A 23181-nucleotide genomic window follows, 5' to 3' on the forward strand; every position below is an offset into this window, starting at 1 on the left:
AGAAAACTTTTAAAATTCAGGTAGATGCCAGTAAAGAGGGAGCAGGGGCGGTGTTGATTCAAGAGGATGATGCGGGTATTGAGCGGCCGGTTTGTTTTTTCTCGCGGAAGTTCAATAGTCATCAAAGGAACTACTCCACAATTGAAAAGGAGGCCCTTGCGTTAATTTTAGCACTCCAACATTTTGAAGTGTATGTAGGTGGGAACAGTTCAGCGGTAATAGTTTATAGTGATCATAATCCGCTTACATTTTTACATTCTCTTAAAAATCCAAATCAACGGCTGATGCGTTGGTGCCTCTTTCTTCAGCCCTTTCATTTAGATGTTAGGCATTTGAAGGGCTCAGAAAATATAGTGTCCGATGCATTGTCTAGGGCACCCTTGTAGAACATTTCTTAGGTTGTGCCTTGGATGAAGAGTTAAGGTTGTTTTTCTATTTATTACTTTATTCACGGGGGGTAAGGAATGTTGTTGTTATTGTGTATGTATAGGCCTATACTTAAATTATATTTGTTAGTGCGGTTATGAATGCTTATTGTTGGCGGAAACATATTAGTTTCCTTTTCTTAAGGGGGGGAGTGTTAAGGCCTGTCAGCTGTAGGGTCCATTACCATGTTGAAGTCCCCTCAATAATCAATACACTGTCTGTATACTCAGACAGTGAGGTGAAGAAGGAATGAAAAAAGGAAGGGTCATCAACATTTGGACCATATAAGTTGGCTAAGCACAGTTTCATATTCTGAACTGATAAATTAACTACTATAAATCTCCCTTCAGGATCTGTAACTATGTTGAATACTGTGAATTTGACCTTTCTATTAATCAAAATAGCAACACCTCTCTGTTTAGAATTATAACTGGAAGAAAAAATGTGTGGAAACTGTACTGTAGAGAGGATATCAACTGACGTATTTAACATATGAGTCTCCTGTAAGAACACAACATCAGCATTTAAGTCTTTTAATCGATTATGAATTTTTAGCCTCTTCTCTCTGGTCCCGGCTCCGTGTACATTCCACGTGATAAATCTGAATGTGTTCATGCTCATAGTGATGGTGTGTGTTGAATGTTATCTACAAATGTGTGTGTGTGTGAGTGTGTGTGAGTGTGTGTGAGTGTGTGTGTGAGTGTGTGTGTGAGTGTGTGTGTGAGTGTGTGTGAGTGTGTGTGTGAGTGTGTGTGTGAGTGTGTGTGTGAGTGTGTGTGTGAGTGTGTGTGTGTGTGTGTGTGTGTGCGTGTGTGTGCGTGTGCGTGTAAACAAGTACATGGTGTGTGTAATTGTGTGTGTATCTTTACATTTATGTGACTCTATCTGTATAATATGTCTGTATGTATGGATCTTATACAGATACCAGTATGTTTCTATGTGTATATTCTTTGTATTAATGAAGTGTCCTGGGGAGTGGGATCGGGGAATAGTGTGCAGAAATAAAAAGAAAATAGTGCAAGAAAAGAAAATAGAAAAAGAAAAAAAAAACAAAAAAAGAGAAATGAAATACAGAAACCATTAAAAAATGGTTATTGACAAACTAGAGACTGGCAGTATTATAGTGAATAAATATCACCATCAATTAGCAGATCTTATGTATTAAAACCAGTGAGTCAGATTAACATATCTCTCTCATGTAAACTAAATAAGAAAGAGAATACATATCTGATTTCAGTAGAGCCAAGGGGTAGTGTTCTGATCTCGATGTAGGTTCCCATTTACATACAGTTTGTCCACCGAGATGACAGCGCAGGCTCCTTCCTCCAGGAATCTCCTCCTGATGGGGAACAAGATCTTACGACGCTCCAGAATTTCTTTTGGGAACTGATCATTCATACTGCAGTCAGTTCCCCGGAGCTGTCTACCACAGCGCTTCACCTCTTCTTTTTCTTTATGAAGCACAAATTTAACAACTATGGGACGCGGTCTTTGCCCTGCTGGTTTTTAGCGCCTGAACGATGGACGCGATCAAACTGAATAGCCTTGGCCTTAACTTCTGGAAGTTTCAGTTGTGTTTGCAGAAAGTTTTTAACAGTTACCTCAGCATCTTCCTCGGGTTGCTCTGGCAAACCGGCGAGGACCAAATTATCCCTCATGCTCCTACCCTGCACGTCTAAAACTGTTTTAAAAGTGTTTCTTTTAATTGGTTATAATTCTGTGAATGCAGTAATAACAAAATATACTTATATTCAAGATCTATTCTCTAAAAGCAAGTTTAAATATCTTATAAGCTGCTTCTCTTGTGAATGCATCTTTTATTTAAGGAGTTTTAGATATTTTATAATAATTGCATTTTTAATATTATAGTCAACATTCTCAGGTAACAATTGTTTCATCTGCAGTATAGCTTCTAAAGTAAATGTTGTTTTAAATATTTATATTGGAAAACAAGCCATAACAAAAACAAATAAATAACTTATTTTGTTGAATAATTGGGTGAAGACTACCCTTTCTCACCTTTCTGTTAACTTTTATCCATCTTTAACTCACAAAAACCAAACTCTATCTGATTAATAAAGCTGCGTATTGCCCAGTTTTCTTCATGATAAGAAATGCACAGTGACATATATATATATATATATATATATAATGATTCAATAAGTCGCAAGCCATCACATTATAATCCAGCTGCAGCAAGCACGCATTAGGTGGACGAGCATCCATGCAACAGTGTGTGCAACAGCCGGGTGCAGTTACAAACCCTCCCCCTTAGATATGGACACTTCATACAGAGAAATTCCAGTTTTGGAGTTTGTAGTTATTTACATGACCTGCTTCCTTATTATCTGAACTTTTAATAAAGCTATATAATATAACTGCATTGAAGATGTAAAGCCGGGCTGTTTACTTTAACCCTCTGGGTCTGAGGGTGTTTTGGGCCCTGGAGAACATTTCAGTTGCTTAAAAACATATTCATGTCTAATGTCTGATAACACTTTATTCAGCACAAACTGGGCTATAATAATATGTGAGCAACATATGTGTGTACATGTTTGTATATTTGAGAAAATAAAGTTTATGCATGGTTTAAATTTTTTTTAAGTGATTGAAATAAGGCCATATAACATTAAACATTAGTCCACAAAACTTTTGAGAACTGGACCTTTGTTAGAAAGGTCATATGTGTAGAGGCGTGGTTGATGATGAATATTGTTTGTGTTTCACACCTGAGGAGACAAAGACCCCTCCCCTGGACCTATCAATGAGGAATGTGACAGAAAGAGAATTAATGTGGGGAGACTTAATGGTCAAAATCAAGTTTTAAGTTAAAAGTTATCGGACTATACATTTTCTTTACATAAAGACTTTGCTTTAGAACTACACTACCGTTTAAAAGAAGTCTCTTATGCTCACCAAGGCTGCATTTATTTTTACAATTTACAAGAACAGTTTTCTTTTTGAATATATTGTAAAATGCAATTTGCGATCAAATCTGAATTTTCAGCATCATTACTGCAGTCTTCAGTGTCACATGATCCTTCAGAAATCATTATAATATGCTTATTTTCTAATATGGGCATATTTACATCACATTTGACGCACATTTCACAGACCACATCTCAAAGACTGCAAGATCATGTAGATTTACACACTAAAATATCAGGAAGATAAGACCTTTCCTCTCTGTACATGCCACACAACTGCTCGTTCAATCACTTGTCATAACTAGACTGGACTACTGTAACGCTCTCATTGCAGGCCTTCTTGCATGTGCTATTAGACCCCTGCAAATGATCCAGAATGCAGCAGCACGTCTGGTCTTTAATGAACCTAAGAGAGCACATGTTACACCACTCTTTGTCTCTCTCCACTGGTTGCCGGTTTATGCACGTACTAAATTTAGGCCCTGATGCTGGCATAATAAACAGTCACTGGGTCTGCTCCAGCATACCTAAAAACATTTATGCAGAGCTAAGTTCCCACCAGAAGCCTGCGGCCGGCTAAGGAACGTCGCCTTGTCGTACCAAAACAAAGAGGCACCAAAACACTTTCCCGGACTTTCAGTTTCATCATACCACGTTGGTGGAATGACCTTCCCAACTCAATCCGTGAAGCTGACTCACTCTCTATCTTCAAAAAACGGCTAAAAACACATCTTTTCCAAAAGCACAAAAAAAATAAAAATAAATAATAATTATTTACAATTGTTGTTGCACTTAAATCTGTTTTGTATACTATTCTGATGATAGTGAAACTTTGTAGTATGGCACTTTTCGTACCACTGTCTCCTTAAGATGATTCGCTTATGTTTTCCTCTTTTTTTAAGTCGCTTTGGATAAAAGTGTCTACCAAATGAATACATGTAAATTTACACCTGAACACACATATGCAAGCACAAGCTTCATTGATGATAATGAGGCAGCATAAACACTAGTTAAAATATAATCTAAACATTCATATTATTTTTATATCATATTACATATCATATTTATATCATACAGCATACAAATTAAATACCTGATTTAGCCGATACAGCATTTAAATATAACTAAAACTTGCTTATTAGGACATATTTCAAATGTCAATACCCTGAATCCTGGCTGGCAAGTCTGGAAACGGTCCCACTAGTAAAATATGTACATGTTTATATAAAATAGCATGTCAACTAATATGTAATTAAAACTAAATGACTTACTCATCTGAAATTGTATCCTCAGCTGGATCAAGTCTCTCTTCAAAATATAAACGTTCATCGGAGTCCTGCTCTTCTTCTGAGGAAAATGTTAACTTTTTGTCACTATCCTGGAGTTTCCTCACCTGTGTATCATGCTATCTTTCAAATGCGCAGAAAAGTGAATGAACTTTGTTTTTAAGACATCAGGATGCACTGTATCCGCAAAGCAACCAGCATTGTGGACGACCCCACACACCCCTCACACAAACTCTTTACCCTTCTGCCGTCTGGCAAGAGGTACCAAAGCATTCGGGCCCTCACGGCCAGACTGTGTAACAGCTTCTTCCCCCAAGCCATCAGACTCCTCAAGAGACTGGTTTGACACACACACACACACACACACACACACACACACATGTGTCCTGAGTTGCACTTTAATTACTGTCACTTTATAACTGTCTGCTACCTCAATAACTGCTATGTGCATAGAACACTATCTCATAGTATGTTATGTTTACGTTTTTAGAAACTGTCATCTTTTTGCACTGCTGTGTACTGGTCGGCGCTGCACTGTCTCTCACTGTGCCTATTGTCCTGTTCATTGTCAGAAATTTCTTGTACTGTCCCATATGTTTTGCACATGTTTGCACCTGTACTTTATATATATATATATATAGGTATTTTATATAGGTAATTTATTTAGTTGTGTAGTCTCATGTGGTTCTGTGTTTGTCCTATGTTGTATTTATGTAGCACCATGGTCCTGGAGGAATGTTGTCTAATTTCGCTGTGTACTGTACTAACTGTATATGGTTGAAACGACAATAAAAACCACTTGACAAAGTCGGGGGCATTTACCATTTGCATTGATCGTCTCGGCACCTTACTGTATGAATGGCGCCCTCTGCCCTTGGGTGTGATCACATTAGAGATAATTATCTGAGCAAGGAGAAATTGTACATCGCTTTGTTTCATACAGATTACATTGCAGGAGAATATTTGTTTTAAATGTGAATTGTTTTATTTAGACATTTTAAGCTTTCTTTAGACATATGTTTCATGTTTGTGTGAGTATTCACAGAGTTTCAGTTCATTTTTGTGACGTGTTTCAGAAATATGCTCACGAACACCGAGCCTGTGGAAAGCTCACCCTTTTTATTTCCTTTTATTTTACAAAAGCACAAGATTTTGTTGTTGTTGTGAGTTTGCACAAATAAAAGTAGACACTTTATAGTCTCTAATGATGTCTTAAGCTTATCTGTATGCCCCAAAATGATGGAGTAAGTTTTGCTTCAGCGGAGTGGCAGCTCCGGCTCTGCTTATTCCATAACGAGAGTTCTTCTATATTTACTTATTTTGTATTTTTGTTTAATTCCATACTTTTTGATCAACATTACCTGAAGCTGTTGGAAAGATAAGAGTGCATTTGGACTGTGAAATGTATTTTCTTCCTCTCCTCAGTCATCGGCATCATTAGAGTTTCATATGATATCATGTTACGTTAAATGAGATAAAACGAGTATTCGACAACAAAAATTGTCAACAGTATTTTATTGACTATGTTGTCTAACGTCGACTAATCATTTCATCCCTAGTATGTTCAGAAGCATGTTATCATATTAGCAAATTTTTTTCTTTGGAAGTTTCATTGGTATTGGTACTGACTACAGAAATTTTGGTATTGTGACAACTAGGAAGGACCGAGAAGGCAATCAGTATGCATTGCCACAACCTCAGTGAAAAATTCCATCCAAGATAATAGACGAGAGATAAATTATTATAAATGTTTATAATATACGCATTTCATTCAATACCAAAAGTTAATGATAAAATAGTTATATATAATTCAAACTGACCTTGGCAATGCAGCTCACTACATTTTGGAACAAAACTATTGACTTGGATAGTCAGGTATGTACCCACACCTGTAGCATTTGACTAACAAGGACACGCAATCTTCGTGATTTCACCCACAATACATCATGTCTGTTATCCTCTCTCATGTCCATTAGGATTTCATTTTACACCATACAACAACACTCCGACAGTTTGAGATAAGATAAGAGAGGTTAATGGTCCAGCTTTTTCAGAATTTTCAAAAATGTACAGAAACGTGACTGATGCTATGCACATCCCCCTTCTCTCTTGTGATTGCAGTCACATTCTCTTCCCCTTGCAGCTTCTCTCTTGCCTCCCTTTCCCAAAACACCTCTCCGCCTGCCAAATGTGTGCAGGGGGTAAGGTGTTGGGGAGGGAGAGGGAGAGTCTTGCTAAGAATCACAATCCGATACTGTATCACTGTCCTCTTCAATGCTAAACTGCTCCTTGAGATACAGTACACTACCATTAGTCATTGTAGTCATTATTCTGTTTGCTAAAGCATTGGTAAAACATTGACCAGTTGAAATAGAGGCGTTGGGCATACTTTTAACATCACATTTTGTACCGCAAGAATCTAGGGTTGGGAATCAAGAACCAGTTAAATTTAAAAAAATCGACCTGAATCAAATCATTCTAATAACCGGACGGTTCTAGAATGTGCATTATTTCGCCTATATGGACAGAATACTGCACTAAGGCCACGTCCACACCAATACGTTTTAGTTTAAAAATACAGAGTTTGATGCAATTATACCTAGAGGTCGACCGATATTGGTTTTTTCAGGCCGATGCTGATCTTTTGAAATCCGGGTCGGCCGATGGCCGATTAATGCTGCCGATTTATTTTGGCCGATATTTGGCCGATATGTGCTTGTTTTTAACATCTTATTTGAACCTTTTATTTGAAAGATAAAATGTAACACAAATAATTACTTAAGATAGACAACATTTCTCAACAAATACATTTATTGAACACTTGACCAATCTGCACTTGTACACTTAAAATTAAAAATGTATAATGTAAAAACATATTGTATAAATAATGCATAACAAATATATTAAATAAACAAAGCAGGTGTTACAAACTGCTCCGAGACACGAAGGTTGAGATCCAAATGCAGCTTTAATTAAGGGGCAATCCAGACACGTAATCCAGTATTCAGAGCATCCAAGAGAAGCACAGGCATAACTAGGGATGGGTATCGTTAAGGTTTTAATGGTATTACTATCTTACCGATACTGCTTATCGTTCCGGTACTTTAACTGTGTTCTTAACGGTTCTTTTTGTTTTATTTATTTATATATATATAAACGTTATATAGGCACAGTGATTTAATTTCAGGAAGGTCTACTAACATTACTGTTCAGGTGTGGTCTAAAAAGAAATCTAATAAAGTAATTAATTGTAAAATAACACTGCATAGTTTATCATAGATAGATAGATTAATGCTTATTAATGCAGAAGTTATTCATTCAAGAGCTGTAAGTGATTTTCTCTTTGCCTTTTGTTGTTTGATTCGCAGTAATGGCTCAGTCGTCACATGTTTAATAGACTGCTTCCCCTTTAAGACCGAGTTCAGATCTAATAGGCTCCTGATGCGCCATATTTTCTCCCAACTATTTCCATAACTACGTCCATTTAAGACATAAACTGTGTTTAAGTGAATCTCCAAGCCAGTCGTTTTGACACATTTTTGTGTATAGTTGATCGTTTAGACGCATGAAACCTATACGTTGCTTGTCTCGTTGCAGTCTGTATCGGAGCGCGCGCCGCCTTGGGAATGGTATCTCTTGCGCTCTTTTTATTATTAAACACGTCCCGCAATTTAGCAACAGTAGCTAGACTGCATTTTACAACAATCACCGATCGTGCTGATTCTGACGTTAAGTTTGAGTTTTAGGGAGAAATGTCAGTGCACCGCTGTGAAGGGAAGGAAGTTGTGCTAGACAGAATGCGGCTTATGTATAAATATTATTTTTATAATCTTTCGAAGGCGAAATCTAAAATAAAATCAGACTAATAATCACAGATCTAAACCAGGCTATGTTTGAATGTTTAGTTCTGTCACTCATTTAGCAGGGCTCGTGTTGTGCTCGCTGTGGCACCGCGTGATCGAGTTCTCTCTCTCTGACTGCGAATAGCTAAATTGCATCACAGACAAATAGTTTCATAGAATTATTATACATAGAAATGGCTGGCGAGATAAAATAACTTTCTCTTTATAGCAATAAAGAATGTATTTTCTTAATTTCTCCAGTACCGACAGCAGAACCGGTAACGTCCAAGCTTACCAAAGCCAGTCCTTCAATAGCCTATACTGCGTTGGTATATTTTTATTACTTATTTATCTGCATTGAGTGACAACCCTCTCAAATATAAGACACACAAACAGAACAAATAAAAGTCTCAGATTCACTCTCTGTAATTGCAAAATTCTTGCTTACTTATTGTGACATGATAGCAACCCTTCTGCTGTGATAATGCAACTTCAACTACGCTATCAATATCCAAAGTAGCCGAACGTCATGTCGCCTATTGCGTTTGTCACGTTTTTTCTTGAAGTTGGCAGTAACATATCAAAAGTTTTTAATTAAATCTAAAGAAGTTATACAAATTTAACCCTTACTGTTTTCTCCAAGGAACTTGGCTCCTTCCTTAGGCACTGGATGAGGTCTGCTCACTCTGCTGGAAAATGACTCTAGGGGCAGTGTGCGTCGAACACGTGTTCCACAACACTAGGCTGCCCACAGATGCGCCTGCCTAATAATCGGCTTGATATGCGTGGATATTGGCCGATGCCGATTATGTAAAAAAAATGCAAAAAATCGGCCGATTAATCGGCCGGCCGATTAATCGGTCAACCTCTAATTATACCTCTTATTCACACTGGAACACAGCTGTCCTGCACTGAAAATGAATTTTTTTAATGCTCTCCGTTACTGCATATGGAAAACAATGAAGTTAGGAAACTGAAAACTGAGTTAAAATGGATTAGTGTGGATGTGGCCGAAAATATGTACGAAAATATATGACAATGTGTTGTCACTGACATTGTTGACTGCACAGCTACTGAATCTACAGCACAAATCCTTATTTGAACTCCAACTCTGTGCTTAAAATGCATGCAATCCTGCTTTATATGTTCTCTGCCAAAAGTTTTTGCATTTTGCAATTTCATTTGTGTATTGTCTTTTGAAAAGGCCTGTGGTCAATTGTATATGCTAGTGGGCCGCACCCACAGATGGTATTGGAATGGGATCTGCAGTGTTTTACTGGAATACAGTGGCTGGCAGAATGGACAGACAGAATGGTTTAATTAAAACAACGGTTTTGCTGTGTATCCCTAACTTCTGGCTGAGTGGACCAGTGTCAGCAGTTGGGTTGTGCCACAAAGAACTGCATAAAGTCATATAGACACAAAGTATGCCTGTTCTGTTTAAATTTTTCTGGATTACATGTTAAATGTTATGATAAAATTATGTTCAAATGAAAAATGAAAATGTAATACTTTTCAACACATATATATTTCAGCGGTACTTTTATTTTGAAAGATATTTGAAGTTCTTCCTGTTTGTGAAGGGTTTGTTATATCAAGCTTCCTGGGACTCGCCATCTGAAATCTCCAAGCTGCAATGGAGAAAGAGTTTGAGAATTCACAGCCGTTTATACACTAAGCATACTGCTCTGTGGCTCTGCAGATGGATACTATTGGACACACTGCATGAAAATCAAGCATCAGTAGTGTGTTAAGTTGTGTGTGTGTGAAGGAGTTGACAGAGCTATTTAATGATCACACTTGGCCATATAGAGGCTTTTTATTATTATTTTCAAATGGTCTTTGATTTAATCTCAAAACTCACATTACATTATATTTTGCTAATGGCAGCATATTTTAATATGGTACCGAAATTAACAACAAAATTATATTGTACCATTTAAAAAAAAAAATAAAAATTATATTTCAATAGTACGATAGTATACCACACAACCCTAATTACCAGAATTGAAAAGGACTCTGTCCACATGTAGAGAGAGAGGAAAAAATACACATCTCTTTATATAAAAGTTATAAAAGGCATAAGAAAAACACTATTTGTGGGCAGAACATGGAATATAAAAAATTACAAAGGAACCTATGCTGAAATAAGTGGGGTAATGTTACAATTTCTGAATATCAAGCTTGAAATATAAAGTGCAGAATATACTTGGAATGACCCAGCTGATTTTCTGTGTTAAAACCATGAGGGATGGTAGTTTCAGCAAAGTTTGCCACCACATCCACAGGGTTGTTCTTCTAAAATGTAAATTTGTCTAGTCAAGGTTGCAGTTCAATTAAGTATTTGCTTTATATCATAAGTGGTATAGATACATTTACCCCTTAACCATAAATTAATCTTATTACTGCTGAACCGTATTGTGTTCAACATATGTTAGTTTTTCATTGGCAAATAATGATATCTATAGCAGTGTGTAAGAGTTCTCAGAGTGGGTGGCAAGAAGGAAACGTGAGCCACAGTCCAAACGTGTATTAATTATTCTCAAGGCTTAACTCAACATAGGCTTTCCAGCAAGAATTTCAATTTTCACACACAGCTTCAATGATAATAGTCAACATAAACCAATAGTATCCAGCTGCAGATCCGCAGTACCACCAGTTTCAGAACCCCAGCGCCAGAACCTGAAGTGAGGGGCGGAGCTTAAGTTCTAAACCGAGTAGCGCCACCTAACGTTTTGGAGCGTAGTTTGCTTTTATTACAAACGAAACATCATACTTTATACGTATGTTATAATGATACATTAAGGTACAGTACAATAAGCATTTTAAAACATTGATCTTGTGTAATATAATTGTATATAGTTATCCGTTTCATTGTATTATGAGAGTTACTTCCTGATCATGATGGTGAAAAATAATGCTTGAAACTTATGGGCATTTTATATAAAATATACTTTATTTCACAAGAACATGTGCAGCATGCATTTTTCTTTATGTAAAATAAAACGTGTCAAAAAACTAAAAAAGAGAGAAAATTCAGCATCATTTTAAAAGAAACAATAAAAATATATACAACAAATGACCAATTCACCCCTAGGCCCATTTTATCATGACAATCCTGTATAAATTAAACTTAAAATGTATCAAATGAGGAATTCACTCTCAGGCCCATTTTGTCCTTACAAAAATAACTCCATGTCATCCCTGAACACAAAATGAAATAGAAAGGGCTCTCTGGAAGCTTCTGACTGCTCCAGGAGATTGTTGCGGGCCTTTTCCTTGTCGTCTTCATTCATTCGAATGAAAAGAGGCTCTTCCACTGGACCCCTGAGCAGATGGCTGTTGGAATGGAGCCATTTCACAGCTTCTTTCATGTGCCGGATTATGTGACATAATTATGACAATAAAGTATGACAACATATTCAAGCTTCAATAAGATGATAAAGTTATGCACAAATTAAATATTTAGCAGATAAACGCTGAACTTAATATATGCAATAATTTTTTACCACATGATGTCAAAAACATTAGACAACATTACACAACTCACCATGCTCTCCGCCATGCTTGTCTCATTGTCAATAACTCCGCCCATCACTTCAGGTGCTGGCGCTGGGTTTCTGAAACTGGGGTTCTGAAACTGGTGGTGCTGCGGGTCTGCAGCTGGATATATCTCACATAAACTCAATAATTATATTATTAAAATGGCTTTTCAGCATACAGCTTGTGTGTGTGTGTGTGTGTGCGTGTGCGCTCTTACCGCTTTCTCTCTCTCCACTGACAGACACATGACAATGTCCTCCTCCACACAGTGGTTTTCAAAATGGTTTTGCTTCAAGACACAGTTTTCACATTTGACATCAAGTGCTGACCAAACACTGTTCCAAAATGGTTTATTATGCAAAGTAAAAAAAACTAAACTTTTGTTTGAAAATTATTATTCAAAATGATTAAACATTAAAACATTTTAATATGACATGCTTCTCTGGTTTGAGTGTTTGGTTTCTGAACATCACTTACATTTCAGTGGTTTCATGCTCAAAATGGGCAAACATTGGCTGGTTAATTGGCCTGGCTGATTCAGTATTTAATGTACCACTGTCATTTGTAAAATGCAGTAAAATTGAATCGGTTCCAATGTTTTTCTCTGTTTCAGCGCCGAAGACATGCAGCCCGAAGCAGTTTGTGTGTAAAGATCAGGTAACATGCATCTCCAAAGGCTGGCGCTGTGATGGAGAGAAAGACTGTCCCGACGGCTCTGACGAAGCTGCCGATATCTGTGAGTACACCACTTTATCTGCTCCACAGTTTTACTACATAACATCATGACAAAGATAATTTATGATAAGCACTATCATGGTAGAGCTGAAATATTTTGGTTGTGGCTTGTTTCACAGCATTAGAAACTAAAGGTAGTCCAAGATGAAATCCCAGGTGGTACTTGTTGGTTGTTGAGATTTAAAAATTCTGATATGTATGATTTCAGAAGACTTGAAATAAAGTGCACAAGTCAGATGGACTTATTTTTTATGAATGTTTTTTTGGGGTGTGATATTTTTATTTTGCTTTTCCCAGGAGGGCAAATTAAGTCACAGAAATGGATATGATTATATGTACCTAACTACTTTCAATTCCTGTCTGATTATTTATAGAGCAGCATATTGACCTATGGTACTATATCACTTAGAACCATTATTATTGTTTTTGAGCAGATTACATGGTACCTTGGAACAGTATCACACTTCTGTGTTACACGAGTATGGTAATCATTCAGTACCATAGTTTATCCCTTAAAGTACTGTGTTGGTAACATGGTTCAGTAATTGTTTCGGATGGTAATACCTTAATACCATTTTCATATTGCATGGTACTTTGATATATCACTTACAAAAGTGTTTTGGACATGGTATCATGGTAATATTGTATTTTAAAGATATGTACAATGGTAAAACCATGGTATTTTTTTGAGTACCATGTCAGCACCAGTATGAGTATGGTAATTGTTAATACCATAGTGTAACCCTTACACTGTTGGTAATACCATGGTACTATGCTATAGTACTGAACAATTAACAGATTCTTACACCATGGCACTATTATATATCACTTACAAAAATGTACCAAGGTATTATCATGCTTTTGGATATGGTACCAGGGTATTACCATGTTTGTTTCTGGTGTTATTGTGAAAATGCCATGTTTTATGGATATGTACAATTGTAATACCATAGTAGTTTTGAAGTACCTTGGAGTATCATGTACTTACCATGGTATATTATTATGGTTTAGCAAAAAAGTACTGTGTTGGTACCATGGTAATGTATTGTAATACCATGGTATGCAACATACAGTGCCTTGCGAAAGTATTCGGCCCCCTTGAACTTTTCGACCTTTTGCCACATTTCAGGCTTCAAACATAAAGATATAAAACTGTAATTTTTTGTGAAGAATCAACAACAAGTGGGGCACAATCATGAAGTGGAATGAAATTTATTGGATATTTCAAACTTTTTTAACAAATAAACAACTGAAAAATTGGGCGTGCAAAATTATTCAGCCCCCTTAAGTTAATACTTTGTAGCGCCACCTTTTGCTGCGATTACAGCTGGAAGTCGCTTGGGGTATGTCTCTATCAGTTTTGCATATCGAGAGACTGAAATCTTTGCCCATTCATCCTTGCAAAACAACTCGAGCTCAGTGAGGTTGGATGGAGAGTGTTTGTGAACAGCAGTTTTCAGTTCTTTCCACAGATTCTCGATTGGATTCAGGTCTGGACTTTGACTTGGCCATTCTAACACCTGGATATGTTTATTTGTGAACCATTCCATTGTAGATTTTGCTTTGTTTTGGATCATTGTCTTGTTGGAAGACAAATCTCCGTCCCAGTCTCAGATCTTTTGCAGACTCCATCAGGTTTTCTTCCAGAATGGTCCTGTATTTGGCTCCATCCATCTTCCCATCAATTTTAACCATCTTCCCTGTCCCTGCTGAAGAAAAGCAGGCCCAAACCATGATGCTGCCACCACCATGTTTGACAGTGAGGACGGTGTGTTCAGGGTGATGAGCTGTGTTGCTTTTACGCCAAACATAACGTTTTGCATTGTTGCCAAAACGTTCGATTTTGGTTTCATCTGACCAGAGCACCTTCTTCCACATGTTTGGTGTGTCTCCCAGGTGGCTTGTGGCAAACTTTAAACGACACTTTTTATGGATATCTTTAAGAAATGGCTTTCTTCTTGCCACTCTTCCATAAAGGCCAGATTTGTGCAGTATACGACTGATTGTTGTCCTATGGACAGAGTCTCCCACCTCAGCTGTAGATCTCTGCAGTTCATCCAGTGTGATCATGGGCCTCTTGGCTGCATCTCTGATCAGTCTTCTCCTTGTATGAGCTGAAAGTTTAGAGGGACGGCCGGGTCTGGGTAGATTTGCAGTGGTATGATACTCCCATTTCAATATTATCGCTTGCACAGTGCTCCTTGGGATGTTTAAAGCTTGGGAAATCTTTCTGTATCCAAATCCGGCTTTAAACTTCTCCACAACAGTATCTCGGACCTGCCTGGTGTGTTCCTTGTTCTTCATGATGCTCTCTGTGCTTTAAACGGACCTCTGAGACTATCACAGAGCAGGTGCATTTATACAGAGACTTGATTACACACAGGTGGATTCTATTTATCATCATTAGTCATTTAGGTCAACATTGGACCATTCAGAGATCCTCACTGAACTTCTGGAGAGAGTTTGCTGCACTGAAAGTAAAGGGGCTGAATAATTTTGCACGCCCAATTTTTCCAGTTTTTTATTTGTTAAAAAAGTTTGAAATATCCAATAAATTTCGTTCCACTTCATGATTTTGTCCCACTTGTTGTTGATTCTTCACAAAAAATTACAGTTTTATATCTTTATGTTTGAAGGCACTGTACCAAGGTAATACCATAGCACATTAAAAAAAGAAAAGAATGAAAAATTGGTGCTTATTTTGTATGCATCATCTAGCCTCGCCAAGTGAATTTTAGAAATGCACAGCTGTAGTTTCAGGGCTATCTTCAGAAATTCACGCAGGACTCCTCAAAATAAACTGCTCATCATTTGGATGTTCTACACAGAGTAGCTCCTGGGCCTTTGATGCCTCAAATGAGAAGGAGTTGCTGAAAGCACATAAACATCAAAGAAGTTTCCACCCCAAAACAAACTTTCCACTGCATTCACACCATCTGCCACTCGAAAAGCACTGCTAATATAATTTCAATGTTCCTAATGCAATTTGGCTGAACAGACAAAGAGGCCTTTTCATGAAATGGAAGCTCTGACCTTCTGAATTATCATGATCTGTTCCTGCCAATTCCACACATTACACACTTAATCCTCTTTGTTAAAGCCATTTCCAACACTTCAAATCCAAGTGAATGTCTCTTATCATCTGTCATTATTGTAACTGAGAATGTATGTAAATTCATGTAAATAAATAGAGTCAGTGTCATGTCTAATCCTGGTCTTAACATATTTTTGTCATTAGGGAATTTTAAAGCCAGTAGGTGTGTCTGCTGGATTTATTGACATGTAAAAGCACATTCATTTTAAAAGTTTCTAAGTGGCGTTTGAGTTACCAGACTCAGTAACTGTGGGATTGAAGAGATTATATGAGATGGATTGCTTAAACTTGTTTATCGATTCTTTTTTTTTTTAACACCCACAAATACTCATTCAGACTGAATTTGTTGCCCTGTTTCTCCGGGATCAGTTGAGACTTGTCTTGTAGTGCTCATGTAAGGTGAACTGTATGCTTAAAGGTTGTTTCCAACTTCATCTCATTAGTTCAATTTATTACTAACTAACTAACAGACTGGAGTTCCCACCAATGCCAGAACCTGAAAATCTCTATCTTTTCCTCCCTCTATCCTTCACACCTTTGTTTCTTTCTATTTCTCTCTGGGTGTAAATCAGAGATTTCATCAAGCCTTGCAGCTCCTTAACCCAACGTAGGGCTTGTTGATGCCTTTAATGGGGCTTTTCCACTGCACCGTATGGCTCGACTCTTTTGGGGTTTTCTAATGTGGATAGTACCTGGTATTTTTTTTTTAGTACCACCTCAGTAGAGGTTCCAAGCAAGCCAAGCCGATACTATATGTGATGTCAAAACCTTGTAGATCACTGATTGTCAGAGAAAATCGTCACTACCAGCGTAATTGCTATAAGATAGATGGCAGGTTAGCTTGCAACATCTTTGAGCTAACACAGTGATATCCTCCTCTATGCTTTGGTGTATGATTTCCCAAACTTTTTTTTTAGGTATTTTGTCTTGCTGCCGTCAGCCTCTTTTTGTCATTAAACTTCAGCCTTTAGTTTGTCGTCTTGCTGTGAAAAACAGCCACATGCTGAGAATCAAGAACGGCATTCATTCATTGCTCCTTTGTTGTGTTTTTTATTGTCGCATTTAAGATGATGTCACTGTAGTAGAGGCGGCGCAACTATGACGAACAACCTATAATCCCACCTACGTTCAGGCTGAACAAAACTGCAGTGAAAAAAGCAAGCACAGAATAGTAAAGCAAGCGAAGTTGAGTCGTACTGTAATGTGCAGTGGAAAAGTGCCATTAGTAGGTCAGTAAATCATTAGAAAACCACAGAGATAAGAGAGGAGAGGAATGAGGAACTCTTTCAACATAATTTAACATTTTAGAGACCCTCGCAATGTAATCTACCCCATTTCTAATCGCAGCTTGACAGTATAGTGAATATTTACAATATATTTGTAATTATTTTGTTGACAATATGAAATTCAAAGGTCATTCCAGTCCAAACCAGTGTGACTTTCGTTCTTCCGTGGAAGACAAAAGATAATGTTAGGCTGAATAAATGCATGTGAAATTGATTTTTCAGTGGTGTTAGTGTGTATTTGTATGTCTTAATTTCACAGCAGTTCCCAGGTGTCTTACCTAAGCTGCAATAACCCTACAGAAGTAAAGACAGACTCTCACTGTTTGGCTCTGTCTTGGCATCATACTGCAGGCGTGCCTTCTGACTCCTCTTTCCCAGACTCACTCATAAAAGCTAAATGAGATGCCTTCTCTTAGGCTTTGTGACATTTTTCCAGTTTTGTTGTCATTTACTGCTACTCTGCAGATTTGTTTGTCTTTTTCTTTGATTTTACATTTAGGCTCTGTTCCAAACCCTGGTGAGCTGCCTACCTAGACATAATTTTAGGCATCATCGAAATGCTTCTGACACAAAGCAGTGACGTGCGGTGATGTCTTAAAGAGGCTAGGCACTGAGTTATGAAAGACAGATTACCTGATTGTTTAAGATAATAATACGTAATAACAGTGAACGTTACGCACAAGCGCAGCATATCAAGAAATGTACAAATCAGGATGTATATAGTGTGTACTCTCTCTCTCTCTCTCTCTCTCTCTCTCACGCACGCACGCGCGCGCGTAAACAGTGAACGTTACTCATAAGCGCGGCATATCAAGAAATGTACAAATCAGGATGTATATAGTGTGTACTCTCTCTCTCACGCACACACACACACACACACCCACAAGCGCGTAAACAGTGAACGTTACGCACAAGCGCGGCATATCAAGAAATGTACAAATCAGGATGTATATCGTGTATTCTCTCTCTCTCTCTCTCTCTCTCTCTCTCTCTCTCTCACACACACACACACAAGCGCACAGCCACATAGCCAATCTTTTCTTACATACCAATCAGTTTGAAATGATCGGATAATTTTTGGGCCCTTTTGCTGTACTAGCCCATCTAATGCTGGCGTAGACCTCCCTCTTGCAATTAACTCATATTTGGAATTAAAATCGAGCTTGGAAAAATTTCTTAATTCCGTGATTACGGCCGGTGCTGTCATTTTGATTTTGAATTTGGCGGGGATTAGGCATGGCTACGCTAGCTGTGGTGTAATGACGTTAGCTACGCAAATGTCCAGGAATATCTTGATTTTAATTGGTCCATGTCTGATACGTAATGGAGATGATTACGGGCATAACATATTTACATCAAAAGGCACAGCAGATTTGTGCTTTTTGCCGTACGTGTTAAAGAATACAGGATCGAAGTGCGCATGCGCAACATGGGTTTTCCGCTTGTCGTCTGCAATGAATGGACCGTAAAAGCACTGCTTATTCTACCATTTGTTTTTAGTTGATTATGCGTAACTGCTACATTTGTCATCATAACGTCTAAACAATTGGAATAACACACATATTGCATATATAAATCACAAGAATAAAAAGTAAAAATATAAATACAAGTTTATTATTTAATAAACATTTTATTTTTGAATTCTGGCAGGGTAGGCAGTGCCTAGTTTGCCTACCCAGACCGCACGTCAGTGACACAAAGGCTGTTCAATAAAAGAGGCAGGAAATTTACACTGCCTTATAAGGGACCATGTTTTGGCAGCATCAAATGTTTCCTCACAGAGAAGAAAAGGTCAAAGTTCGATATTTTATCACCTCAATGGAACTATATTTTATTCAGTACTGTGAAGATTAGGTATAAATTAGTTGCATTTAATTAAAAAGTTGACTATCAACTCTTACCTTAGCTACATGCTAGCGTCATACTCTATTGGGCCCTTTTCACAGGCTGTGACTCGTTTCTTCCTTATTTAGCAGCGTAAATCTAGCAACGTATTGTGTAAGTGCATAGTGCGTCATTTGGGACACAGCTTTAGTTTCTTTCCATTCTTGTTTCCTACCTTAAATATATGAGAAAGTTTGAATGGAAAGAGCAGGTTTGTTTGCTCCAAGACACAAAAAAATGTTCCTTTCACTGAGAAACACTGATAGCATCAGCATTTTCCCCATTTAGTCATTTTTTCTCTGTCCAAAGCTCTCTCTGGACATGAGACGATTCGTCATTTTAAAAAAAAGACTTTAAATCTGCCTTTGAGAAACATTTATGTAAAACGGGCCATATTTGGACTAGTGCAACTCAATACCACAGCTTTAGTTTTTTTTTTAATGTTTTGTGGAAAAGTGCAGTTGAAATGGTTTGGATTATGTGTGACTGATTATTTTTTTAACTGCATTCACAATAAGAATATTTTGTCACTTACAGAATGCTTTCATGGCCTGTATGGTTGTAGTCGGGGCAGCAAACAGGACCAGATGTCTTCAAAAGAAAAGAAAAAAAACATATCTATGTGGGACAGTTTTGGGCCATAAAAGAGATGTGATTTAAAAAATAGACACTACCCGCACCAAATGTATTCTTGAATCAGCATTCCTGTTCCAGAAGCCCTTGGGAGAAGATAGCACTCAGTGTGGGGTAATGTGCATCTGAGTGTTTATGTAAATGCTCCTGTCTTTTCATATTTAGATGCTGTTTTAAACGCTTTGATTGAATGGCTGAGGAGTGATTATGCAGTGCAATTTGCACTTGTGTAAGGCTGCTTCCTCCCACAACCGCCCCTGAGGGGATTGATATCTGTCCATGTTGTTACACTGATAGATTAGATTGGCTGAGGGTCATCATACATGTGACCTACAGGAAAAGGTGCAAAATTGATAACTGATTCTCCACCCATCTGGTTATCTCGCTCTCTCTCTCTCTCTCTCTCTCTCTCTCTCTCTCTAACACACACTAGGAATTTGTAAATCTACATATTTTCATAATCGGCTAGTTGATGATTAGAGAGATTAGTTGAATAGTCGTTCTTAAGGAAGCCATATATGATTGATTTAGTGTCATGTCCATCGCACTCCAATCAGATGCGTTTCTAGGGCATTCACAAAAACTAGACAGACTAGTCAATCTCACAAATCAATGACTATCCTGACCCATCATAACACTCACAGAGTTAGTATGCAGTGTGATAAACTGTGTGCCTGTATATCCTGGCCACATGAACCTGAACAAGTTGTGATTTGGAGAATAGGTACCAATCCAGGCTTTCTCGCTTCTCTCTGTATGTCACACCTCAGCATATACACCAGATGATATAGAGAGAGAGAGTGAAAGAGCTTCAAAGGTACAAGAGTGTAACATTGGAATATGTGAATAAAAGGAATTCCTGGAATTAAGTAAGAAATATGGTTTAGATGGTCTGATGAGTACCACGTTGGTAGCTAATGGGGATAATGAGTATCATACATGGCAAATACTGAGATCAGAGGTGTTCTCTTTCTAACATTCGTCCAGTATCTCACAATGTGAATATGCCTCCGATACTAGAAGCAATGACACTACGTCTTTCAGCTGACAGACCAGTCACAGCAGTGATAAGGGAGCCCCACCTCCCTATATAAGACACCGCCACAGCTCTCTTCTCATTCTCGTTCTCTTCCCCATGACGATTATTTTAAGCTATCCTCAGCAGGATTCGCAAGGAGTGGTCGCTAAACATTTCGTTAGATGAGCCGTTCAGGTACAGAGTACGGCTTTTTTTTTTCTTTTGTGAATATATTCACTGTCGACGTGAATATTCTTCTCTGTTGTGTCGATATTGTTTCTCCAGGCATAAATCAGCGCGTCAAGGTGGGTTTACATATTTTTCCGGTAGAGTTAAAAGCTGTTATAGCTTCTACCCTCTCCTGTACGTTGTGGTGGTGTGGCAGATCGGCTGATTTTATAGCAGTAAGGAGTAGGGCTGCAACTAACGATTAGTTTGATAATCGACTTATCTAATGATTATTTTAACCATTATTCGACTATTTGGGTGATTATTGCAACGATTAATGATTTGCTCTTAACGGACTATTCAGCTTGTTCGTGCCCCGACTTAAAAGGATGTATTAAACTGGCTTGCTAACAATAAAGCAGACAATATCGTCTTTTAAAATACCTCTAAATGACATTCACTGAATCAAAGGAAAATACAAATATTTTAATTAAGAAATTCACTGCAATAAATCCTATTATCAAGTTTTTTTGTCTTGTTTTCCATTTAAAATGGTCTCAAAATAAATTTACATGAGAAGCAACATATAAGATATTTAGACTTACTTTAAGAGACAAATATAAGTGTATTTTGTATAGAAGTGTATTTCTTCACATTGTTATAATTCTGTGAGGGCAGTAAAGACAAACTAAACGCATATTCCAGATCTATTCTCTAAAAGCAAGTCTAAATATCTTATATGCTGCTTCTCAGGTGAATGCATCTTTTTAAAAGGATTTTTAGATATTCTTCTATTCTTCCATAGTGCATATGGAATGTGAGCTGCACTGCTGCTCTCCTGCATCATCATTAGATTTTCGTATGATCTCATTAATTGACATCAAATGACTATTCTTTTGTTATATTTTTTGATTATTTTCTATTCTACAATTTTTTTTATTGTCTAACGTCGACTAATCGTTTCAGCCCTAATATGGAGAGATCTGAGGATTAACACCGAATCGAGTGGGACGTTGTGGTGAACTGGCTCTGTGTTCTTGAGCACAGGTTTCTGTAAAGGCGATTGCGAGCACTCTGAGCAGTTGAGCGAAGTGGAAGGATCCCTCCCGTCCCCGTCCGGCCTGGCGGCGCGATGGACTCGTCCCCCACTCCTGTCTAGGAAGAGCTGGACCTTGTTTAAATGTGTAGAAGGGCGGCAGCTGGCCGTCACAGCAGGCAGGCCAGAGTGCAGAAAGAGACCTGTATGACAGTAAACGGCTGCGGTTTCTTGCTGCCCCGGTCAAAAATGTATTCCTGCCATCCCGGCGTGTGTTGTGGAGATGCTGTTTTCTCACAAAGTGCCTGTTAAAGGTTTCTCTTGGCTGGCTCGTCTGCTCCCCTTTCATTGCGGGGACAGACAGAGAGATTGTCAGCCTCCATTTATCAGAAGATTTACTGATCTTCATCCTTAGCCGTAAGGGCTCTTAATGCCACCTCGCTCCTCACAGAGTATCAGGCTGAGCTGATGGAGGAGATGGGGTGGAAAATTGATGCCAGGGTGCTTGACGCGGCATTGTGGGAGGACATCTGCTTTATTGCTGATCTCAACCTGCACAAGATTGCGCAATGTCAAGAGGAGCCGTCTAGAGCTATGGCTGCATCATGGGTCTCGCCGTCATGGGTGAATGGGCTCTTTGGCTGGGTTTTTCGGGTTTGTCTGAGAGAAGACAGACTTCCTGAATGCCCCGTTGGAACCAAAAGCCCTTTCGGGGCTATGATTTCTACGATGCGGCAACAGTGCGATTCAAGGAAGAAAGATGGGGAGGCTTTTGAAACTTGCCTTCCCTTAAAAGTCACTATGCAGCCTTCTCGTTCTGGATTCCCAACCCATTTTAGAGGTGGGCATTCTGGATGCAGGAATCAGACCAAGCCCCCCTCCCCCACACACACACACACACACCCATGCCCCATCAGTCATTGCAGGGAGGAGCACAGCCAAAACAGCCACAACCAAGAAGTCAGGGTTCTTTAGCAGTGGCGGCTGCCAAACATCACCCATCTAACCCTCAGGAGAACAATAAAAGAAGGGTGATCTAACCGTTTGGACATGAAACAGAGCAAAGACTCTGTTTCACTCCCCCTCCAGTCAAGAGGACACGGCAGGGGAGTCAAAAACTACGTTTTGTGTTGCGCAGCTCTTAAAAAAAAGAGTTTAAGGACAGTGTTGGCACCAGTTCCCCCAGTGCCTCTCAGTTTGCATTTCCACTCTCCACCCATGGGGTTAGAAAAAAAGAGAGCACTGTTTGCAGGAAAACACAAGTGTTAAAAAAAAAAAATTATTCTCTATGGATCCAGGCAGT

At 38.3% G+C, this 23181-nt stretch overlaps 1 protein-coding gene across 1 annotated transcript in view; it reads left to right on the plus strand.

Annotated features, from left to right (window-relative positions):
• LOC127618341 (low-density lipoprotein receptor-related protein 1-like) overlaps positions 1-23181 on the plus strand; it is a 204399-nt gene that overhangs the window by 39843 nt on the left and 141375 nt on the right. Inside the window, exon 2 of the mRNA XM_052090702.1 lies at positions 12638-12760. Within this exon, the coding sequence (XP_051946662.1) occupies positions 12638-12760 (123 nt within the window). The remainder of the gene's footprint in view (positions 1-12637; positions 12761-23181) is intronic.

This window comes from Xyrauchen texanus, chromosome 25, assembly GCF_025860055.1.
Source record: "Xyrauchen texanus isolate HMW12.3.18 chromosome 25, RBS_HiC_50CHRs, whole genome shotgun sequence".
Taxonomy (NCBI): domain Eukaryota; kingdom Metazoa; phylum Chordata; class Actinopteri; order Cypriniformes; family Catostomidae; genus Xyrauchen; species Xyrauchen texanus.